The 17,341-nt window shown below is 46.1% G+C and overlaps 1 protein-coding gene across 3 annotated transcripts in view; it reads left to right on the top strand.

Annotated features, from left to right (window-relative positions):
* Positions 1-17,341, top strand: part of SDK1 (sidekick cell adhesion molecule 1) — a 1,051,799-nt gene that overhangs the window by 802,681 nt on the left and 231,777 nt on the right. For 2 of the 3 annotated variants that reach the window (XM_036932860.2, XM_036932859.2), the window contains exons 6-8: positions 10,114-10,225; positions 10,931-11,121; positions 16,659-16,742. In XM_036932860.2, coding sequence (XP_036788755.2) covers positions 10,114-10,225; positions 10,931-11,121; positions 16,659-16,742 — 387 coding nt within the window. The remainder of the gene's footprint in view (positions 1-10,113; positions 10,226-10,930; positions 11,122-16,658; positions 16,743-17,341) is intronic. The other variant, XM_057487434.1, reaches the window with a different exon arrangement.

Below are 17,341 nucleotides of genomic sequence, written 5' to 3'. Positions count from 1 at the left end.
AATTGGAATTCAGCAAAGTTGCAGGATACAAAATTAATACACAGAAATCTGTGGCTTTCCTATACACCAACAATGAACTAATAGAAAGAGAAATCAGGAAAACAATTCCATTCACAATTGCATCAAAAAGAATAAAATACCTAGAAATAAATCTAACAAAGGAAATGAAAAACCGATACCCTGAAAACAACAAGACACTCTTAAGAGAAATTAAAGAGGACACTAACAAATGGAAACTCATCCCATGCTCTTGGCTAGGAAGAATTAATATCATTAAAATGGCCATCCTCCCCAAAGCAATCTACAGATTCAATGTGATCCCTATCAAATTACCAACAGCATTCTTCAACGAACTGGAACAAATAGTTTTAAAATTCATATGGAAACACCAAAGACCCTGAATAGCCAAAGCAATCCTGAGAAGGAAGAATAAAGTGGGAGGGTTCTCGCTCCCCAACTTCAAGCTCTACTAAAAAGCCACAGTAATCAAGACAATTTGGTACTGGCACAAAACAGAGCCACAGACCAGTGGAACAGAATAGAGACTCCAGACATTAACCCAAACATATATGGTCAATTAATATATGATAAAGGAGCCATGGACATACAATGGGGAAATGACAGCCTCTTCAACAGTTGGTGCTGGCAAAACGGGACAGCTACATGTAAGAGAATGAAACTGGATCATTGTCTAACCCCATACACAAAAGTAAATTTGAAATGGATCATAGACCTGAATGTAAGTCATGAAACCATAAAACTCTTAGAAAAAAATATAGGCAAAAATCTCATGGACATAAACATGAGCGACTTCTTCATGAACATATCTCCCTGGGCAAGGGAAACAAAAGCAAAAATGAACAAGTGGGACTATATCAAGCTGAAAAGCTTCTGTACAGAAAGGACACCATCAACAGAACAAAAAGGTATCCTACAATATGGTAGAATATATTCATAAATGACAGATCCGATAAAGGGTTGACATCCAAAATATATAAAGAGCTCACCCACCTCAACAAACAAAAAGCAAATAATCCAATTAAAAAATGGGCAGAGGAGCTGAACAGACAGTTCTCCAAAGAAGAAATTCAGATGGCCAACAGACACATGAAAAGATGCTCCACATCACTAGTCATCAGAGAAATGCAAATTAATACCACAATGAGATATCACCTCACACCAGTAAGGATGGCTACCATCCAAAAGACAAACAACAAAAAATGTTGGCGAGGCTGTGGAGAAAGGGGAACCCTCCTACACTGCTGGTGGGAATGCAAATTAGTTCCACCATTGTGGAAAGCAGTATGGAGGTTCCTCAAAAAGTTCAAAATAGAAATACCATTTGACCCAGGAATCCCACTTCTAGGAATTTACCCTAAGAATGCAGCACTCCAGTTTGAAAAAGACAGATGCACCCCTATGTTTATCGCAGCACTATTTACAATAGCCAAGAAAGGGAAGCAACCGAAGTGTCCATCAGTAAATGAATGGATAAAGAATATGTGGTACATATACACAATGGAATATTATTCAGCCATGAGAAGAAAACATCCTACCATTTGCAACAACATGGATGGAGCTAGAGGGTATTATGCTCAGTGAAATAAGCCAGGTGGAGAAAGACAAGTACCAAATGATTTTACTCATATATGGAGTATAAGAACATAGAAAAACTGAAGGAACAAACAGCAGCAGAATCACAGAACCCAAGAATGGACTAACAGTTACCAAAGGGAAAGGGACTGGGGAGGATGGGTGGGAAGGGAGGGATAAGGGAGGGGAAAAAGAAAGGGGGCATTAAGATTAGCATGTATAATGTGGGGGGGGCATGGGGAGGGCTGTGCAACACAGAGAAGACGAGTAGTGACTCTACAGCATCTTACTACGCTGATGGACAGTGAGTGTAATGGGGTTTGTGGCGGGACTTGGTGAAGGGGGAGCCTAGTAAACATAATGTTCCTCATGTAATTGTAGATTAATGATAACAAAATAAAAGAAAAGAAAAAGAAAAAAGAAAAAAGCAGCCTTGATTTTATCTATGGGAATTCCCATCCATTGGAAAAAAATACTAGTCTTAGCTCTAATTTCCTTTGCATTATCACATCTTCTCTTCCTTCTTCCTCTCCTCTGACCACCTGCTCTCACAGCTCTTTGTGGACTTCTTGTGCCTGCTCATTAAAAGTCTGTGCTGCCTAAGGTTTTGTGCAAGGCCTGTCATCTGTCTTGCTCTTCATGCTCTCATGAAGGTCTCATTGTCTCGTAGGATTCCAGTTGCCACCACAGGCTGCTCATCAGCCAGTGTCCCCGGCGCCTGCTCACCTCAACCCCACAGGCACCTCGTATGAAACCTGGGCTCGTTCTCCAGAAACGACTTCCCTTCTCCATCCTAACACGCCAACATCATCACTCCCAATCCTGCTTTTTCTGCTAAGTTTTCACCCTTGTGCTTTGCTCTGCCATCCACTTACAACCATCCACTTACAGCAGAAATCTGGAGCTCCTGTCCACATACCTCCCTGCCTGGGCCACCTGGGCTCCGCTCAGCCCCCCTTCTCCTTCTCCTATCTCTCTCACTCCATCACAGCTTTCCTCTTCAAAGTCCTTCAGTGACTCTGTGCTCCTTACAGATAAGGTCCAGACTCCATAGCATGGCCCCACCTGCCTCTGCTGCCTCTCCTGCCTCTCCTGTGGCCATCCCAGATGTCAGTTTCCCACAACCATCAAGAACTCCTTGCAGTTTGCCAAACTGGTCTCCACTTTCTTTTTGCTGTTTCTGAAGTGCCTTTCCTTCCCTGTCTGCCAGAGAATACCTATCCTTCTTTCAAGGACCTGGCTCACCTTTCCTGATTGTCCTGGAAGAATTAATCTCACTGCCACACACACCCCCACCGTGTCCTATCAGATCCCTCCCCACACCTCTCCTGGCCCCATTACCACCCACTTGTACTTGCTCAGTTAACATGACCATCTCCCTCTGTTAAACCCAAACCTCCTTGATGACACTGACCTTGTGCAATTAAGCTGTGTATACAGTGCCTCGCATAGTGCACTTGAAGTAAGAGGCTGTTATTACTGTCATCATTGCCCTATGGTGATGACAATTTGACCAATAATAACCAGCCATGTTACATTCGACAAGACTTAGTTCTTCATCCAACAAGCACTTACAGAAGTGCCCTTGCAGTGCAGGGCCTTTCTCACAGAGACAACACCGATGGCACCGATGGCCCTCCTCGTTCTGGGAGGTGGACAGACCTGCCCACACGTCATGAACAGCAGCGAGAGGAGAGCTGAGCGACGTGGGAGCCAGGGTATTGTTCTGTCCAGACAGCCAGGTGCCTGAATGATAAGGCATTTCTGTGACTATTATGTCATCTGGTTAGCACAACCAATAAACAATATTAATACTGGATGTTGGAAAGAGATTTTTTTTTAAGCTAAGCAATTTATTGCTCAACACTGAGAGCCTTCATAAGGTCCTTTATTCGTTGGTTTGTTTTTAACCTCATTTTTTTTTGTTGTTCCCACAAATTTGAGAAACCATTTGTTTTCAGAGCAGGAAGATTTTGAGGTTTTCAATGATCCTGTAGAGTCCATTACCTGTTAGCTTCTTGGTGGGATCCTGTTTTTTACAAAAATAAAATCTCTTTATATATAGACACACTAGGAATTGAAGAGCCAGAGATTCTTTTCAGTCTTAGAATGTGTGGCCATTGTTATACTGCCGTTTCTCCTGTAACGAAGTCACCTCTGGTAGAGTGCACCTATTTATGTATAAAAAGAGCCTGTGATTGTTCAATTTTGCATGTTTACATAAAAGTTATGCATGAGTTTTGTGTCCCTGGGAAAATGTGACCCAGCACCGTTTGGCTGACGGCAGCATTGACTTCCTCATTTCCTGGTATGGCACAGGGAAAATGCTGGCATGGGGTGGGCAGCGGGGCCCATGACCTCATCTCTGGTTAAGCTCACTGCTGCACAGATTCCCTGTGACATATTTACCAGGGACACTCGGCTGAGTCAGGACACTCAAGATAATGGTTCTGATAGAGAAAACCAAAATGTGGGATTGACTTTCTCAGATGTTCTAGAAAATTCCACCTCTTCAGGGCATAGACTCTTTGTTGAAAGAAAGAAGGCTACATCTTTTTAGTGAGATGTTGATACCTTAATAAGTAGAAAATGTGCAGAAATGTGTATGTGCTTAGAGCCACTCTGGGCAGGGGCTGTAGACTCCCTGAGCTGGGAATGGGCTGCAGGCTTCTACTCCCAGGTTCAGCATTTTCATTCTCACTCACTTGGTGAGAAGATCAAGTCACACTGGGCCCAGCACCTTCAGGGCATCTGAGAGGAGACATCACTGGCAGAAGGGACGGATGAAACCCCAGGACAGAGCAGGGAGTGAGGGCTTTGTTCCCAATTTCAGGCTATTAGCCACCCAGTTTGTGCACACTTTCTCTGTGCCTGGCACTATTTGACGTGCATCATGTATAGGACATACATATGGACACACATACATATGCACTTATTTTTAATGACCCTGTGAAATGGGTATTGTCTTGCAAATAAGGAAAATAAGTCTCAGAGAAGTTCTGTAACCTGCTTCCAAAAAATTAGGAGCCGTGGTATTTCCAGGTCATTGGATTCTGTTCTCCTCATAACAATTCCTCCCAGTGGGGCACATGGGAACCTCTTCTGGGGTCACCGGAGGAAGTAGGAGAAACTTGGAATGGAAAAGACCAGGACTGAGGCAGGGACAGCCTGACTGAGTCTGCCTCCGGGGACCTGGCCAGCAACCTTCACCACAGTCGACACTAACATGTCCCCAGGGTCAGCACTACATGTCCTCAGGAGGGGGCTGTCCTCCTCACAGAGAAATCCATGTAAATAACAGGATCGTGGGAAGCTGCAGTTATAAGGACAAGACTGGGGGATGGGATAGGAGGAGATGAGCTGCATTTTGGACGGTCTTAGCAGCCAAGGCAAGTTACATACCTGGCTTCAGGCCTCAGGAATAATTCCGGACACTACCTGGGGTTAGTTTGGTCTGGAGCGGACAGAAGAGGGCATGTGGAGACTACAGGCTATAGGCCTCCAGTGTCGGGTGTGCTGTGCAGTCACACAGGGCCGTGTGGGGTGTGATGTCCCCAGGCAGCCTGCATGAGAGGACGAAGCCATATGGACTCGCCCACAGCTGCCATGCTTGGAACACAGGAGCCCCCTTTTGAGATGTCCCGGGCAGAAGCTGAGACCCCAGGAAGGGAATCTGTCTCTGTCATTAAGCCACAGGGGTGGGGGCTTTCTTTACTTTACTTTTTTTTTTTTTAACTATGAAGAGATAATTGGATTTTCTTGCTGCCCATGTCACTGATAAGGTGTATGACCTTGAACCAGTGGCTCTTGGCTGGGGGCAATGCTGCTGCCTGGGGGACATTTGGCATTGCCTTTCTGAGACATTCATTTTCACATGACACCCCTAGATCTTACTTACCTTATAACTGGCAGGGTGTCCCTTTTGACACCCTTCACCCACTTCCTCCACCTCCTGTTCCTCACCCCTGGCAGCTACAATCATTCTCTGTTTCTGTAAATTCCACGTGTTCAGATTCAACATCTAAGTGAGACCCTACAGTATTTGTCTTTCTCTGATTTATTTCACTTCACATAATGCCCTCTAGGTGTATCCATGTTGTGGTAAATGGAAGGATTTCCTTCTTTTTAGTAGCTGAATAATATTCTGTTGTGTAGATGTATCACATTTTCTGTGTCCATTCACCTGCGATGGACTCTCAGACTGTTTCCATGCTGTGGTTACCGTGAATAATGCAATGCAGTGATGCCATAACGCAGTGGGTTTTCAGTCACGTGCCTGATCGCCCCACATCCTCTGCTCACTACAGTCATTCCCCCACCATCTCCAGAGTTTGACTCTTTGACAAGGTCATATCATATCACTCCTCTGCCCAAACCTTCAGGGGCTTCCCCTGCTCATTTAGAAGAAAGCCCAGCATCCAGAGGGCAGCCTGCGAGGCCCTACCTGAGCTGCTCCCTCCCATCCTCTCATGAACCCCACGCTCCCCTTGTTCCCTCTGTCCAGCCTTCCTGGCCTCCTGCAGCTCGAGGCTGGGAGGGCTTTGCTCTTGCTATCACCCCTGCCTGGAGCACTCCAGGCCCAGAAGCCCTGGGGATTCTCCCTTCTCCCTCCTGCGAGGCCTCCATCCATCACCTCCCACCACACCTCGCTGTGTTCTTCACACTGAGTCTGGGTGACCTGCCATGTGTCACACGCTGGCCCTCCCACCTAAAGCACTGTGTTTGACCACAGGGAAATGGGGTGTTTTTCATATATCCTCCTTCATCTGCAGTAATTCTACAGCTAAGTAGTTCAGGTGAACTTTGCACCTTTATTTTCTGTTTGAGAGATTTGATATTCATTCAGCATACTTCTAATTAACAGCAACCTGGACTCTCCCCACTCAGCTTCTTCAGTGATTAGGGTTCATGTGGGGGAATTGACTAGTATTAGGTTCCATTTCCCTCTGTGATGATTCTTTTTTCCTGTAACTACAAAGAGGCCCCATCTAAGCAATAGCCTTTCTGCCTCTGAAGCTACCTGGTGCCCATTTGTTGCCGACCTCTGCAGAAATCCTCTTCTGATTCCACGTCTTCACTTCCAACCACCTACCACCAGCCTGGGAACTGTTCTGAAGTCCTAATTAAGCACATGCTTGGGGGAAGAAGCATGGCCCTCAACTTCATTCTGGGCTAACTTAGCACAACCAAAGTTTTATTAGGAGCAGACGGCATTATATGAAATAAAGTCTGTGAGACATCCCTTCACTCAACCCCTTTCTCTACCATTTGAAGTGATGTGACTTTGGGCCTCAGTGTTCTCATCTACAGAAAGGGCATAACTATAGCTATCTTATCAGCTTGGTGTTAGATCGAATGAGAAAACATTTGTAAATCATTCGGCACAGTGTTTAGTGGCCATGTGGGAGCTTGGAAAAGCACAGTTCTCCTCCCTCTTCCCATTTTACTTTCATTCTTCTTGGAAATAATTCTTAATACACTGGCACATGGCATTTGAAAATGTGTTACTGTAGAACATTAAAGTAGACGGTAATATTCCTGGTGGTAGCAGTGGCTCATTATTGCAGAATGTTTATGAAAAATTAACCAATCATTAAGTGTTTGTTGAATATTTTTATATCTCAGATACTGGGGGAGAGCAGAAATAATGAGGTTGTTTTATTCTTCTAAAAATGCCTAGATAGTCTTCTTTGCATCTTCTAAAACTTGAATGTTTAAAAAAAAAATTGGTGGAAAAGTCAGCATGGCAGGTTAAAAATGGCAGATGAAGCACATCCCTTACCTCCTCCCACTTAAACACAACTGAAAATCACTCAGCGCAGTAAAGGGAGGCCCACAGTGACAGAGAGAGAAACCATCAGCGACTGAGGTGAGATGAAACAAATATTGGAAAGCAGTTCTCAGATGGGGGAGTAATGGCCTTGGGGAGGGGGTTCTGGGCTCGGGGACACCGGGGAAGGACTTGGTCACCAAGGGCCTACTCATGACCCAGAGCTAAAAACAAGGGGAGTAGGTGACAGTTAGTATGGACAGGCTACTTCCTACCCTCCTCCTGACGCACGAAGCTCAGCAGCTAAAGTGCTTACACGGATGAATAGGTGAGGCTCCGGCCTCTCTGAGATGAACAGCCCCAGAGAAGGACCTCTGTGTTCTGGGGTTCAGGACCTTTCAGCAGTGAGCTTCCCACCTGACTGAGGCCAAGTTGCCAATTGACAAGCCAAATATTTTCTTGGTGGGGGGGCGGTCATTGAACTTCACCTTAAGCCTCTCTATACTGTCCTTTTTAATCCTTTTAGATATAAAACTATTTTTTAAAAGTGGAAAGTGCTGGAGCATTGGGTGCTGTAATAAGTACAGTCCCTGCTTTTGGGACACCTGGATTCTGGCACTTATGTAAAATGTTACTGCAAAGCTGCTACAGTGGTTTCCATAGAAAGTGCACAGGCTTTGCAAACAGAGGTCTTGCTTTGATTTGCTGTTGCAGTTTCCGTAGGTCAGGATCACCTTAGCAGCACCCTCATGTGTCTGTGACAAATACTCCTTTCAGGTGTGATTACATTTTATTCTGCATCTATTGCACCTACTTCTGCAACAAGTGTCATGTGTAGTTCACACAGCATTAGAAGAACAAGGGAGTTTGGGGTGGGAAGGTCGGGGTTTGAGAACAAACTGACATTGGCCAGCCCTGACCTGAGCTAGGAACTCACCTGGTCCTAGCTCAGAGGGTGAGGGTCCGTTGAAACAGCGTGTCGGTGTACACTGAAAGCATGGCATAAACGGAAGTTGTCATTCCATTTGAATCACAGTTAAGGACTGCTTCATCTTCTCCGTGTGGCTGCAGTCCACATGAGAGAGTCACATGCTCTGTTCTCACCCACCTGTCCCTGAGCGGCCATAAACTTGGCCTTGGTGCTGATCTGTCTCCTGCACAGTCTGGGGGTGGTGAAGGGGGATCAGTGTGCAGCTGGGGCCATCCTCCCCACGCAGTGACAAGCGCTGAGCATGGGCTTCCTCTTCTGCCACCGTGGCTGAGCAGTGATTAATGCCAAATTAGCAACTTGCTCAGTGACCTTTTAGCATTCACTGCTCTCTTCTTCACTTCCCATAACTATTTGCAAATATTAGCTTCTCAGGCCATTTCTCCTCATCAGCAACTTTCACAGGTGACAGGCAGGTGGTTAATCTGATTGGCATTCAGCTTTCGTCCTTTGCCTCATCGAAAGTGTCTACTCTGGCATCTCCCCAGAAATCTGATAACCAGCCCAACCATCTCTGCCATCTCAGAAACGCGGAGCGTCAGAAGGAAGACCTGCCCGGCAGGATTGGCTCTGGAGGCAAAGAGCTGGGAGAAGTGCAGGCTGCCTGCAGCTCTCTGGGGGCCCGCGAGTTCACCAATATAATCAACACATAAGTTTTAAAAAATTAATTTGTTGGCTCTGCCTGCATCAAGCTTTTTTTCTTTCTTTTTAAAAAATTCACGTGGACCTTTAATTCGAAAATCACATACTGCTTAGGCAGTGAAAGCCAGAACATGAAGCTGTGAGAAATTAGTGTTGATGAGAGGCCAGTCCTCCTTTCCCTGTTGTTCCCTCTCAATGGCCCAAACCCCACTGCCAGCCCAGCAGGCTAGGCACTCGCTCGCCAGAGCTCTCTTCAGCATGAAGTACTAGATGAAGCATTTTGCACATTCAGTAATTTAAATTTATTTTTATTTCCAGTTTCTGCCATCTCTACCCTTTACTGAAATTCCTATTCTAGAAATATTTGATCAGTCTTCATTCTCCCTAAATAAACAGTAATAAAATGCACTGTGAGTAGTTTAACTTTGATATTACATGTATTTTAGATAAAAGTGGCAAAAATGTGTCATACATTTTTTTCCCTTGTCACCAAAAGTATGAGCTAAATTATTTATAGTTTGATACTCAGAAAACAGAAGGATTCAGGATATTCACTTTCGGAAAAGAAGGAGACTAAGAGAGTGCGAGCAGATCAGAACACCTTGTTAATTGCATGTGTTTGCTCAGGGAGTCACATTCCGGCCCCAGTGGGAAAGCCAGCTCTTTTCTCATGACATGCGTGCCTAGCAGAGGGCCTGACATGTGCAATAGTAGTGGAATTGAACAGATAATGAAAATAGTAGGTAGATAGGTAACTCAATTTGCAAACTCTTAAGTCAATAAAAAATCCTCAGCCAGCATTTTGGAAAATGCTCAGCAGTTTGAAGCCCCTTATCCGTGCAGTGTACCCAGTGGTAGCTCAAGGCTCTGGGTTCCCTTGACCTCTAGTCAGGACATAACACTTCTGAGCTGTGTGGATTCCACCCCACATTCCTTCAGGCTGAGAAAGGCCAGTGACAGTGGCCACCCAAAGGGCTTCTCATGGGGTCTTAGGGTAGGTGGTAAGATTCAGGTGTCCTATCAGAGCAGCTTGACAAGGTCTTGCATTTGCCATGATTGGAATATGACACATCTTCTGTACTTGGGAGAGTTGCATGGACTTTCACTTCCTCTGCTGCAGGAGATGTTGGCACACCTGAAACCGTGGCCCCTGTCATTGTGGTTCCCCCAGGCAACAGAAGTGTGGTAGCTGGGGCCAGCGAGATCACCTTGGAATGCATAGCCAATGCCAGGTAGGCGGCCAGTCCTCCACGTGGGGATGCTAATCCACGATGACTGGGTGCGGTGACTGTCCAGTGGAAGGACACATGACAGTGGGGTTCGCTCTTCTAGCAATGATGGTCTTCTTTTCTAGCCAGTTATGAGCACATATCTGGGAAGACAGGGATTCCCAAGCCCTGTATTTGATGTTCATATTCAATATAACGTCTATATCAGAAAGGGTGCTTTTCCAGTTTAGCCATCAGTGGTAGTGGAGGCCTCCTCTGTTATGCTAAGGAGGAGAGAGCAGTCGAGGCCTTTGGGTGCCAAGAAAAGACTTAATGCCTCTTCTCCTCTGTAGCCTAGGTGTTCTCAGCCTAATTAGCAGTTGCTCCAGAATTGAGCTCCCAGGATCACACCCCCCATGGAGCCGCGTCCCCCCCCCCCCCAGTGGCATTTACTTTAAACATTCTTTCCCTGAGCAAATGGAATCATTAGCGCTGATGGTCTATTGCTGCAACAATTAGCTGTGCTTGCTCAATAGCCCTTGAGCAGAATATATCGTCAATGCTCACCCAAGGGAATAGTCATATGTGGATTGATTTTTAAATGTCCATTGTTCAACCCCCATGGCTCCTGATAGAATTGGCTTTGTCATGCTTGTGCTCAATGCCTGAAATTATTATTATTGCCACCTTCATGACTCACGTTGTCACCAATGCCTCCCGCTCTCACAGGCCTGTTGAGGAGCTGAGCGTGAACTGGAAGAGGAACGGGGTGAGGATCACCAGTGGGCTCCACAGCTTTGGGAGACACCTCACCATCAGCAACCCGACATCGGCAGACACCGGGGTATATGTCTGCGAGGCAACACTAGGAGGGAGCCCTTTGGAGCCGGCCAGAGCAAATGCCTTTCTTTCTATCATAGGTAATGCTCAGCCAGCAGGGGTGCAGCCAGCACCCTTGGTGGCCACATGCGTGGACACTCCACACACACAACACAGTAACACCTATATTGCACCAACTTTATTTTTAACTCAGCAAATGGAGACAAAGTTGAATCTCTCTTCTAAATCCATCCTATTCTTCTTTTCCAAGAATATAAATCCATTAAATCCAAAGAGCTAATGTTCTGAATATTTCCCAGAAATGCTCCCCTGAATACTTCTGATGTAAAGCTTGGGGTAGAGTGGTGAAGTCCCTATATGTATCAGCTCCCTGTGCTGGTCTGTCTGCCACTGCACTGTCTGTAACTCCTGTTTGGCCATTACAACCAGGGTTCAGAGATGATTCTATTACAGTTATTGTTTTGTCCCAGAAGAAAGTTAGAAACTGTTGAATGTTACCTTTTATTAAATTAAAAAGTGAAAACAGAGATGCTTCCAGAACATGAGCCAAGCATCATTCCTTAACCAAGGAGAGTGAGGAGATAAAACTCGGCACATGTGAATTGCTCCCAATGCTGGAAAATATCCATGTTAGGAAGTGCATGTGGCACAGCAGCTAAAGGAATCCTCAGATTGTGTTCAGATCATGATAAGATGATACTAAGTTGTGAGGCAAGGGCCCTTTTTTCTCATTTTTTCATTTTCTATAATACTTTTAGTCTCCTTAAGTGGCTGTGATCACTTTCGTAGTGACCTGCCTGGCAGGGCGGTGGCCACTGCAGATAAGAGGTGTCTTAGAGATCGGCTCCCGAATGTAGAAACTCTCCTCTCCTCTTCAGGAGGAAGGGGAATCGAGAACAGTAAAGGTCAAAGAAGCTGACAGTCCTCGGGGGAGCACATGGCTCCACACATAACATGTTTTGCAGTTTGTCACTTGGCAATCTAAGAAAAAATGAAAGCTTGTATTTTCACATGAAATTAGCAAGCGTATCAAGAAATACTGCATGAAAGGCAGTTGGCCTTGAGTATCTCACGTTCCTCTAAATCATTAGGAAATGGCTCTACCTAGCACCAGCCATGCACACCTGTCAGCCCTCTGAACAAAGTGTGAGGGTTACGAAGCGTCAGAGCAAAAGCAGGCTTTGAGTCCCAGACCACTGTCGATTCTAACTAGAGACCCGAGTGGGAGCTCTCGCCTCCTCGCTCAGCCATACAGAAGCGAACACTGCATCCCCATTCCCCGCGAGACTTCCCATCAGGCTGATCCTTAATTATATGAACAAAGCACATTACAGATTGGACCAAAATTAAAATTTGTGATGTGTAAATCTCTCATAGACAATGCTATATTGTGTTAAAAAAATTTAAGGTAATTTAAACAAGAGAAGAAATGTGTCTCCCTGTATACTAAATTATTTGTTTCCCTTATTGTTCCTTTTAAAACTACTTAAATCTATTATATGAACTTTGGCTTTGCATTTATATCTGAATCCCAAAGCAGATCACTTCTGTATTCCCTCGAGTCGCCACTGTACTGCCCTGGCATTAAGGGACACACTTCACTTCTTTATGTTGTTGATTCAAATCCCATTTTATTTGTGAGTGTCTGCTGTGACAGGTAGGATTCTGTGGTGGAGTCACCCTGAGAAGCCCTGAGAGTGCCTCTGTCGATTCAGAGTGGTCTGGGAGGTGATGAGCCCAGCCCAGGGGAGGGCAGGGGCCTTGGGAAGCAGTGCGGCCAGTTTCACGGTATTGTCACTGCTACCAGCGGGGCTGTGACAAGAGCCGTCATGTGGGCATGCAGATGAAAGAAAGCAGACTCATGCGCTTTCAGTCACTTTTATTTCATGCTAACGAGACAAGACAGGATGGTTGGGGCTATTCACTTCACCTGTCAACCTCCGGCTATCTTGCTTCATCTCTGAGGTTTAAGCAGGCACAGGGTCTGATTATAGCCAACATCTCACCTGCTCAAGGGGCTCAGGTGACCCTCCACAGGTAGGGAAAACCAGCCTCCTGTCCTCCCCCACTTGACTTCCTCTTCATTCTCTGCTTTCAAGGATTCACCCAGGGCTTCCTAGATCCTCGCCCTGTGGTAAGGTGAACGACCTTCAGCACAGCCTCCAAGCCCTTTCACCCTGCTCTCCGGCATACTCACTGGGCGCAGGGACTCGGGGACGCAAGGGCGAGCGCCTTGGGGGCCACTGCCCCATCACAAGGGACGTGGACACCCAAGTGTGGGCTTTGATGGCAAGTCAGGGGCTGCTCCCTGAGGTGGGGCTCTGGAGGGCAAGGCAGGCAGATGGGGTGTCCTCAGGCTTGCAGTCAGCCCCACTCAGGTCAGGCCCTGCAGCTCAGATGTTGGGCTCCGGGCAGAAGCTACAGCCTGGGTCAGGGCCAGGAGAGCCAGAGGAGCCTGGGTATGCGTGGGCTGCTGCATGACCACCTCCATGGGGCCAGAATGGGCACCTGATGTGCTGACACTTTGGAGAGCGGGGGATTGGATAGAAGCCCTGGTTTGGGCTGCCTGGGAGGTACCCCACCTCCAGTTCTGAGACTGGGGGGCTTGTGCTGACGTGGGTGGCTGCCCTTGGCGCCCAGCAGAGGTGAGCAGTGATTAGCACAGCTGGCCATTTCTTAACAGTCCAGTTTCACACAGAGGATGAGACATTTTCCTGATATCTTCGTATTGTTTCAAAAGGGATAAAGTCTTCGTTTCAATCCCGTTTTATTGGCTGCAATTGTGATAAGTTTCTAACAGTCCAGGCTGTACCTATGCTGGCAGTGTACCCTTTCTAGAAAGAGTTACTGCCGATTAGCTAACACATGCTCCTATCTATGCACAGAGCAACTCACTCGTAGCAGATTTTCCCCACTGTTCAGTTCCCAGTCTTTCTATGGTTCGTATGCCTGGTACTTCCCCCCATTTTTCTCTTTGTGGCTTTGCTATGTGTAAGAGTAGCTGAGGACCAAGAGGAAAACAATATTCCAAGCATCTGTTGAGTTAGGTTAATGTGAAGTGTCAGCATCAAGAGAAACGGCACCATATGTAAGGTGGGGGAAAGTAAAACTCACCATCAGAGGCCGCATGGGCCTTTCTGGGCCCTTGGCAGTTCCACACCCACTCTGCTTGCTCAGCCCCCTGGTGGGTGTTTAGGAACGAGGCAGGAGCACCAAAAAAGAAAGAGACATGCTCTGCCCGTGCCGTCCTGGCCTTCCTGGTTTACTAAACTCCCTGGGCCCAGAGGAAAGAGACAATATTTTGCAAACCCTGGCAGGCCACCCCCCAGACCAGGCCTAGGGAGCCCAGCAGCTGTGCATTGGTGCCACAGGGTCTGTGGGGCTGGTGGGTTTGTGCCAAGCTCCCGTGGGGACTGGCTGACAGGCGCATGTGGGTGTCTCCAAGGACACAGGCCTGGAGGTGCCCTGTGAACCCCAGTCTCAGAGCCGCCTCTTGGCTCAGCCTGAGCCAGCTTTGGGTCACTGTGTGAAGAGTACCCATTATCTCTGACCCTCAGGGTAGAGGGGCATTGGACATTGCAGAGCAAGACAGAGCAGCACCATGACACTGGCCATTGTACCAGGTGCATTCATAACCAGTGCCTCACAGAAGGCTGTCTGGTCTGGTAGATGGCAAATGTTTGTATGTATGGATTTTTATTATCAAAATGGAACTCCCCTTAGATGAATCTCAAGGGAATTAGGCTGAGTGAAAAAAGCCAATTTCAAAGGCTACATAACGTATGATTTCCTTTATATAACATCCTTGTAATGACAGAATTAGGAATGGAGAACTAAGGTGCGGCTGCAGAGGTGCCTAGCGGGACCCTGGGGGGCAGCGTGGAGGATCCTGTGGGCTGGCCCAGCTCTGCATCCTGACTGTGCTGGTAGATACACAGACCCACATGAGTGAACACTGCAGAGAACCTGCATGCTGCTGCATGTACACACATGCCACACACAAGCACACGCAAAACTGGGGAGACAGGAACACTGTAGGTCGCCTGCTTCACTGCCAATGTCTTGGTTGTGATGTTGGCCTGTAGTTTTACAAGATGCCACCATTGGGTAAAACTGGTAAAGGATACATAGGCCCTTTCTCCATTAGTTCTTAAACTTCTTGGAACTCCACAATAACCTCAGAATGAAATGTTCAACTTGAACAAAGAAAATGGCAATTAATTACGGGCAGATGCTGATGTTTTAACTTGACTTTTTTCCTTTCCACTCACACATCTTTAAACAAATCATGGCAGCTGATACTGACTTTAGCATCACTGATGAATATGGGCATGGCCTGCACACAGGGCCTTCACAGGATGCAGCCACAGTACAGTTAGAATATAAATACTGCTGCTGCCATCATTACTACTGATGAAGAAATGCGGCTGGCTATGAATCTGTGAGTGTGCAGTGAAAACCAGCTTGAAATGGGGAGTATTAACTCTGCCATTTCTCTTTAGGCCTGGTCTACACACTCGCAAAACGGAGTAGAGGGTTCTGCCTCCATCTAGTGAGTCTGCAGCCTCAGCCAGAGTGAATCATTCTGGCAGTTTGCTTCTGCTCAAGTGATCCAAGTGACTGTGGAATTGATACCTAACTTTGCCTCCACAAGAAACCTTTTCTCCTTAATCACTTCTCTGAAATGCTAAGTTCTCGTTTCTCTTTTTTCTCTTTAAGGTTCCACCCTGTTTTAAAGATACAGTCAATAAAGGAGGCATGCCAAGCTGTATTATCCTCATTCAACACAATTACGGTGAAATTAAACCACTCTGGAAGACAGTGCCCACAAATTAATTATCACACAGAAAGTGAACATAGCCGCCTTTTGCTATCATGATAATAAAATCGCTGCCACCTTAATGCTCAAGGCACTTGGCCATGACATTGTTGAATTTCTCCTGAATAAACTGGGAAAAATATTGCAATTTACTCTTCAAAGAAATTCATTGTTTCATACAACCACTCTTTCTCCTTTTGAACAGGGGAGTGGAATGTCCAAAGATAGCAAATGTTAGAGGAGTTTTCTCTGCTACAAAAGCTGAATAAGAGTTCCTTTCCCTTTCTTATAACTAATGTTTTGCATTCCATGAAAGTGTTAAATCTATATTTCAGAGAAGACGGACTGTGAAGACTTTAAAAAATATGTTAATAGGCTACCCTGCTCTCTGATAAAGGCTGGGAGTCTGGCTATGGTGCTTTATTTGACATGCTTCATGAGTTGGTGTTTAGTTAAGATACTGAAGCCAACTAGCCTATAAAATACTATGCTGTAAATATAAACCTTTACGAACCTCTTGGGATAGTCCTTCTAAACTGTGAGTTAAGATATTCCATGACTCAAGCCCATAGACTGAAAGGTGGCCATAGCCCTGAGCAGTGATTTGCTTTCTGAAACCTTAAAGTATAAATTGCCTTTGGCTTCTGCTCACTGAATTCCGAGTTTGTGTGTATAGTGACAAACTAACAAAGTTTTCAAAATAGTTTTCAAAAGGAGTGCAAACTCTTTTAGCTGTAAGGGTCTTCTCTGAAATACACCTTTCACCTACAGGCTCTTTTGTTTTTTTCTTGTTTAAAGAGCCACCATATTTTACTGTAGAACCTGAGAGTCAGATTTTGGCAGAAGTGGAAGAAAACGTGGACATCGTATGTCAAGCCATGGGTGAGTATGGGGAGGCCCCCAAACCAGCAGCCATGAGATGAAGGAGCAGGGCAGAGCCACCACCGTCACAGGGACCTGCTAAATGTGATGTTTAGAGCAAGGTCTTTAGTGTGGAGCAGAACTCAGTCCCGGGTTGTGCAACCTTAGGGAAGGCATTTGACCTTCCTCACCTGCAAAGCAAGGGTAGTGACATTCACCCAAGGGGACAACAAGGAAGCCCTGACCCCATCCGTCTGTCCCAACAGACAGGTGGCATCCTGTCCTCTTGGCTCCTTCACCGCCTGACACCCCAGCACCAGGGGCCGGAGATTCATCCTCACCCACTGAGTGACTGGGACTGGGGACCACATCTCCTTTGTAGGAAGAGAGATTGTTTCAGATCCCTTAAGTAGGAAATCTTTTCTTTTTTCTGCCTTTTCATCTTTGGGCCAACTTCTTTGTTTTTCAGGTAATCGCCCCCTTATCCCCATGCTTTGATTACTAGCTGTCTACTGTCACCATTTCATGTCATGCTGCACAAATAATTGTAGTAAGCCTCCCAGCAGAGACAGACTTTTTAAGGCAATTTCATTAACAAAAGCTATGTTAGTGCTCTGGAG

The sequence above is a fragment of the Manis pentadactyla genome, chromosome 10, assembly GCF_030020395.1.
Source record: "Manis pentadactyla isolate mManPen7 chromosome 10, mManPen7.hap1, whole genome shotgun sequence".
NCBI classification, from domain to species: domain Eukaryota; kingdom Metazoa; phylum Chordata; class Mammalia; order Pholidota; family Manidae; genus Manis; species Manis pentadactyla.
This window is presented reverse-complemented; position numbering and strand designations above follow the sequence as displayed.